The 7407-nt window shown below is 31.7% G+C and overlaps 1 protein-coding gene and 1 long non-coding RNA gene across 2 annotated transcripts; both read left to right on the top strand.

Annotated features, from left to right (window-relative positions):
- Positions 1-3187: 3187 nt before the first annotated feature.
- On the top strand, positions 3188-3848 carry LOC133829041 (uncharacterized). Its single transcript, XR_009891476.1, has 3 exons — positions 3188-3207; positions 3384-3473; positions 3657-3848. It is a non-coding gene; the product is annotated as an uncharacterized LOC133829041 (long non-coding RNA).
- An 855-nt stretch (positions 3849-4703) lies between these two features.
- On the top strand, positions 4704-5568 carry LOC133832318 (mRNA export factor GLE1-like). Its single transcript, XM_062262680.1, has 3 exons — positions 4704-4917; positions 5158-5267; positions 5419-5568. Exons 1-3 carry the CDS (start codon positions 4719-4721, stop codon positions 5566-5568), a joined length of 459 nt encoding a protein of 152 aa, XP_062118664.1. The 5' UTR covers positions 4704-4718.
- Positions 5569-7407: the final 1839 nt, after the last annotated feature.

Below are 7407 nucleotides of genomic sequence, written 5' to 3'. Positions count from 1 at the left end.
AATTCCAAATAAAATAGAACATGAATAACTTGTATAGGGTAATTTAATGTGCTCTCAGCTTTATTTTGTTTTCATGGAAGTTTTTTATGTTGGTTCTTTGCTAGGCACTTATTTTTGCGAAAGAATTAGCTATGCCTGGAAATGGAGAGAAAGAGTCAAATTTGAGCAAGAAAAACGCTCACAAACTCAATGATTTATAAGGTAATTTCTCAGTTTTTGTTGGAATAAATTAACAAACAGCAAGCCATTTTAGCTTTTGATGTTCATTACTTAATTGGTATAACTAATGAGAATACATGACAAACTTCTATATCTGTCTTTGTTCCTTGCTTTGATTTTGCATTTATGTGATAGATTGCAAAACCTTGTTATGTGCATAGAGGGAATCATATATTTTGAGAATGGTTTATTTATGGTTTTGCATTTTGAGAATGGGATTAGTCAATGAGTAATGATCTTGAAATTATTACCAGGTCGTTGAGCATGGTCTGGGACATTTGCCATTTACAGAAAAACAGGTGGTCACTCCAACTGGTAAGTTGACAGTCAAATGGAATTTTTTAGTTCTTTGTCCCTTTCAGCTTTCTGTTTTCATTTTTAATGGGTTCCTTCAGCTTATATGTGAAAAATTACTTATCATATTGTAACTTTTCCTTCTTTCTTTTTTTAAACAAGAAATTTTTTAGCATATGAGTAACATTAGCTTCTTGTCTGAATGTGAGGGCATTAACTGTTTAGCCTCAACAATTAAGTGCCACTACTCTTTTTGCTAATGTCTATTTTTTTTCCCTTAGAAAATACATTTTCCTGTTTCTCAGAAAAATGCAAGTGTCTGCAGCCCCTGATTTAGCGTCAAAGGGACAAGGTGCCTCAGATAGCAGTAATGTGAAAGTCAAAGGGGAAATTGATGATCACTCTTTTCAGTCAGAAACAAAGGTTCGGTGCCTCTGTGGGATTTCATCAGAAAAGGAGTCAATGATCAAGGTATTTGTCACACACTTTGTTTTCGTTCCTCTTAATGTTGCTTATGTTCCTCTTAATTTTGCTTATATTTTCTATTGTGTATTTAAGTATATTTAAGTATAAGTATAAGTATTTAAGTATATTCTAGTTGTATTTCAATGCCTATAACTAGGCAGTGAAAGCTTGGTTGATTTTGGTATTATACTAGTTTGTTGTCTTTTAACAAGAAAGATTCATTAAAATTGTATGATTTTTAATAAAATTTATAAAATTAAGGACTTACAATTTTACTGTCTCAATATTTGTCAGGATTGATCCTTGTTTTGTGTGAAGACCATCATTTTGCTCACCAAATCAAGGCTAGTTGTTTGAGACACGATGTCTTCCTACTTGATGTTCATCCATCTTCTGATGTTGATCCATGTTTGTATTCTTTTCTTTAATCTGATTTCTCTAGCTTAATTGAAGTAATTTTTGTGTGTTAATTTTTATAAAGAACATCAGATTATGTAGTCTTAAATAATTAATGTCAATTTTATTATCAAGATATATGGTCATTGGAAGAAATGAAGTTTTAGGAAAAAATCTGTTTATTTATATTTATATTATTCGATGAAATGTCTGATTGAATTTATCTTAACCATCCACGTTTTAAGTTTACTTTTAATCTTAAATATATAATTTGATTTTGGGTTTATTTTTTATTTTGTGAAAAAGGAAATCAATATGCATTTGATTTTGGTATTTATTACTTTGTACATTTTGGTATTTAGTGTATGATGTTATGATAGATGATTTAGGTGAATTTGTAGTTTTAGAATATATGATTATGTATGGCCTCTTTCAAATTTGTGAGAATTTTAAGTTTTTTTTTCTGGCTAGTTTTACTTAATCAAATTGTAATTCAATTAAGTCAAATAGTATTATATCTTCCTATGTCTAGTAGGAATGAAAGAAAATACATGAGAGCTAGCTAGTTAGAGTATCTGCACAATAAAAAAGTACTTTTTTAAGTTAAGTGATATTTAGAGTATTGGGTTGGAAATAAAAATAAAAATTAATGTAAAAAATAGAGTATGATGAAAAGATAGATTGGGTCAAGAAGTTGTAACACATTAGTTTTCTTTATGTGTTTATAACATAACAAGGTATGGTAGAATACTTGAATAAAGGTTTAGAAACTCTTGAGGAAAATTTGAAGACTCTTTCAAAAAAGGTTGCTTCTAATAGATGTCTTTCCTCTTGTAGGCATTAGTCCTTTAGTTTATAATAATGGGAATCTATTAAAATGCTCACAACTTACCAAAATGAAGATGCTATAATAATGTGCTTTTCCATTCATCCTAAATACTTACCTCTTTCTCCTTCTGCTCCCCCTTGTCACTATTATTTCTCATCAATTTTATGAATTCATGAAAAACTTTAAGTGGCCATCCATATCATTTCAGCATTTTAGGTCCCTGTTTTAGTCTCAAAAAATAGAGTGGTCAGTCTCGAGTGACTTTCTCCAAACTGAAACGTGAGGAGGAGCACTTGGATAGATATAGCCTCCTATATGTCAAGACGCAAGTATGAAAAGTTTTTTTTGAAAACATAAAAAATAAATTAACTAATTTGTGAATTGGTTAATTAATTGGGGAACGTGTAAATATGTAGACTAATGGGTTTGTTGGACTTTGCTTGTTTGAATTTCTTTTCTCTCTTTTTGACAATATATTCTTATTCAACTTTCTTTGAGCAAAAATGGGTTTAATAGGGAAAAAGATGCATACTTTTTTCTTTTTTGAAGAAAAAGATGCATACTTAAGTTTGTGATTTGAAGACTATTCACTTACTTTGTACATAATCTTAAGATTAGGTGTTTTAATTTATGCATTTATTCTTTAGTCTCTTTCTCGTTCCCTGCTTAGTATTTTTGTGATAGCTTTTAATTAGTGTGATTTATATTCCATCTTCATCACCAAACTCATACTTTTTATGTTTAATATTGCAGAATATCAAGCTCCAAACTTAAGGTATAGTTATCACTAACTGTCAAGTTAATTTTAATCTTTCCTAACTGTCAAGTTAATTTAACTTCTGGAAGAATTTGTTGTACTCTAATATTAAAACTCTCTTAGACTTGTTCTGAAACCTTTTGCTTGTTCCAATAGGACGAGGGATTTGAATTTGCCAAAGTAGCGATTCAAGATTTAAAAAATAGAGGCTATTCTGCAATAAGTGATGCAGGCTTTTGTTGGGGTGGTAAGTTTGTTGACATACTTCTTTGTTTTCCATTATGGTATCTAGATGACATTTTGGAAAATTCGACAATAACTTGTGAACAAATTCAATCACAAGTAGTGACTGACTTTGTTAGTTCAAACCATATATCTAGTTGTTACTTACGCTAAGCTGATCAAGATTTGTTCTGTTCTCAGCCAAGGCTGCAATTCAACTCGCAAAGTGCGACTCTATTAAGGCTGCTGCCCTCTTACATCAATCTTACGTCACTGTGGATGACATCAAAGGTACTACATAGTGATATACATAGTGATATGATACTTTGAAACAACTACAAATTATAAGATAACTTTTAGTTCAAACTCTTGTGTATTTCACTTCACCAAAACTCCAATTTTTGCATTTTATGTTAAACTTGACTCATTCTTTCTCAACTCAAAAATATTAATCCATGATTCAAATACTTTCAGAGGTTAAGGTTCCATTGGCAGTACTTGGAGCAGAGTTTGACCATCCAGAGATCGTCAAACAATTTGAGGAGCTCTAGATTCTGACCAGTTAAGCTCTGGAATTTCATATTTTGATACTCACTTTCAAGGCCTCATAGTTCAGAAAAGGTCTCTTTCTCTCTCTCTCTATATATTTATATAACTGCAGCTGTCTCAACTTATTTCTATATTCTATTCCATATTTGTCATTTGTGAAATGTTCTGTTTTAACTAGTGTGAAGTATATGGTTGTTAGGTATGCATTTAACTGGCCTTGATTGTTTTCCTTTACTTATATTCCATTTATCAATTCAAGTTTTGCATTCCTATTCTGTCATCAAAAGCTTTATTCATCTGTTGTATATTCATGACACACTTCTATGATATTTCTATGGTATGTGATATCGCATTGATTGTTAGAGATCTCGCTAGTTTCTATTAATACTTTGTATTTTCTTGATTTATCTCTTAGTGATGATGACGACTCTGAGAATGAGTCGGCACTTGAAATTCAGCCATACTTGATGGAAGAAAAATGTAAGACTGCGATTCCTTTGTTAATAATGTTGTATTGTTTTTTTTGCCTCCCCTCATTGAAGTGCTCATGCTTTTGCTATTTTTTTTCCCTGGAATTTTCATGATTTCTCATCTCCTTCTTCTTTTTTATTGTTTAAGCCAGATTTGGACTTTCTGTTTTCTAATTTTTGGGTCATCATCTGTAGTGTCGAATCACTAGACTGCTATCCAAAGGGACCATGAACTCGGGTCCCAGATAGAAGAAAGGAAAATAAGAAGTGATGCGGCTTATGAAAGGGCCAAAAGAAAAGAGAAAGCTCTCCTGGAAGAAAAACTCTGCCAAGAAAAAGCCAAAGCAGAAGCTAAGGTTTGTTGACTTTGCCCAGATTATTCATTTCTTTTGGTAGATGTCTAAAGATGGTTGTCACAGTCCTCTATTATTCTCACATATTCTTCTGATATAATCTTAATGCGCTTTGGTATATTATCTTGGTTTTATGTTGTTGTTAGTAATAAAAGTATTTTCTGATGCAGGCAAAACTCAGAGCTGAAGAAGCAAATAGGGCTGCAATGGAAGCTCAGAGAAGAGAAGCAAAAGAGGCTGCTGAAAGGGAGGCCAATGAAGCGTCAAGCCAGGCTGCTGTTCAGAAGGAAGCTTTAGGATTGCAAACTAAAGCCAAAACCAAGGAATCTGAATTTGAAAAACCAATAAATTCAGCATCAGCAGGTAATTGGCTACTAGGCAAATATAGCAACCTTGTACTGATCTATAAATATAATCATTTGCCCTTTTATCTAAAAATCTAGTTTAGCCCTAGTTTTCACAAAGATCAGCTAGGTTTTGGCAATAGTTCATTTTTGACACTCCACTGTATTCCCCTCTGTTTTTTTCAGTTTATTCATGTTCTCTGTACTCTTTTAAGAATTTTTCTGTTATCTGATGCGTGAAAGGGGCTATTGGTGGTAGGTGACATTACTAAAGCTGCAGAAGCTGCACTAAAGTTGGAGCGTGAAAGATTAAAAAAGTTGGAAGACTTGGATGAAGGAAACAAGGCATTAGGATTGAATGTAAATAAGGTTTTCTCTCTATATTGTAATTCATATTTATTTGAAAATTGTTAATCTCTATTTGGTAACTAGAAACTAGTATTTTTGTTTGGGATTTTCTTGCAGCATTCTTATAGAGTTTAATTGTTTAAGTATATTAAGCTTTAGTTTATCTTGACAGGAGGTTTCTACTGGTGTGAAAAAGTTATTGAGGGAATTGTCTGGCCAGTACAGCGACTTCAGTATTCTTTCCTCTTTAAATTCTCAGGTAAATCATGTAACTTACTGTTTGTTTAGTAGGATATATGTTTTTATATATATATATCTATAATATTTTAGGTGAAAATTTATGATCTTTAAGAAAGTGTTAGATGGCACTAGATGCATTAGATCAATCCATATGTGTTGTTTTAGGTTCAGATCACTTCCAGGACTTGTCAACCAAACCCAAAGGGATATCATAGAATGTAATGTCTGCTTTTATTAGCCTTTTCATTCTTCCTTTTTATACACATTACTGTCTTGAAGTCTTAGGTTGTCTATGATTTTTCATGCTTACGTTTGACACTTCTATCAGATAATAGTACATATTCTTTGATTGCTTGATTGATGCTTTTGAAAGTATAATACAGATATATTTAATAAGAGCTAATAATTTCATTAATGCAACATGGATGACTATAGCTGCCACTTTAATAAGTTCTAATCTTCCAGTTTTATCAGATACTATATTATGCAGTGACATAATATATCAAGTGACCGATTACACACATGCATAGGCACACACTAACACCTATACTTGGATTGACTGATAAAATCTTATAATTTCATTACTTCCAACATAGAAACCTAGAATTACAACTTTCATGCATTTTTAATTAATACAAGGCAATTTGGTTCTGTTTTTTTTTTATAAAAGCCCTAGAATTACCACTTTAAGTAATTGCTGGTGTGATTCCATTATTACACTCGAATATTCCAGGTGTGTAGATGTGACTGGAGCTTACAGTGCTCTAAAGACAGAGCTTAACATAAGCTTGACAGCAATAGGCCTTTTGTGGACTACAACTGGCTTTATTGCAAAGAGGATTACACATGGACCTGTGGAAGAAAGGGAAACAAGAAAGGGAAACAGGTATATGACAAGTGCACAACAAATGGACTCACAACAAAGACAAGTGCACAAAGGATGATGAATTGAAGGATGGAGCAAGTTTCATGCATGGTTTACTTTTGTGTATCTTGTAATTTTTTGTTTTTCATTTTTGAAGTAAAAAATGTTCAAGATTATAAAACTTTATTATGTTATGCTTTCAAACTTAAGTTAGAACTAAGATCTCATGAAATAGACACATTCAGAGTTTGAATTAGTTATTGTTTAATGTAATACTTATGGTTTATCAATCTATTGAGAATTATATTTTATGATTAATTTTGATTTTTTTTTATCAAAATACAATAATGAAAATCTTTTAATTAAAAAAAAAACTTATAAGTACCATTATCACAATAAAAAACCTTAATATGTTATAATTTAGAAACATAATATAAGCGTAAAAAATCATTATGGTTTATATAATATAACAAACTAAAAATGTTATCAAAATAATCAAATGTAACAGTTGAAAAGTGTTATGAAAAAGGTACAAGATTAAACTTCAAATTTATAACGAAAAACTCTATCTAAATGTTATTATTTCAATATTATAGCACCTAAAAATGTGTTATTGAATAGTTTAAGATAACACCGAACATAACATTCAAAAACTGTTATAGAAAAGACTGGACTTTTAATAACAGGGGCTATGTTAGCATTTTCAGAAGTGCTATCAATAGTCCCGGTTAGCAGTTTTTAAGTGTTATGAATACTGTTTTTTCTTGTAGTGTCTAGTGAAAATTATGTGGTTTCAACTGTTGTTTTTGTTGAGTTTCTAAACTCTAAGTTCAACTATGGAGAATTCTTTGTTTAGGGGTGCATGTGATTGGGTTATGTGTGGTTGGGATGTTTGGGATGAGTGGAGGATGTTGGTGGGCTTGTTTTTAAGTTTGGTTGAAGTTTGGAAGGGTTTTGGTAAGGTTTGGCTCTGGGAAAATCGGAGGAAAATGCAGGATTTACTGTCCTGTGACTAGCGCTAGGCTGTGTGGTCTGGGGCGCCTTAGGCTCTGTCTG

This window comes from Humulus lupulus, chromosome 4 (assembly GCF_963169125.1).
Source record: "Humulus lupulus chromosome 4, drHumLupu1.1, whole genome shotgun sequence".
In the NCBI taxonomy this organism is placed as follows: Eukaryota; Viridiplantae; Streptophyta; class Magnoliopsida; order Rosales; family Cannabaceae; genus Humulus; species Humulus lupulus.
Note: the sequence above shows the minus strand (reverse complement) of the source record. Positions and strands in the feature narration are given on the sequence as shown.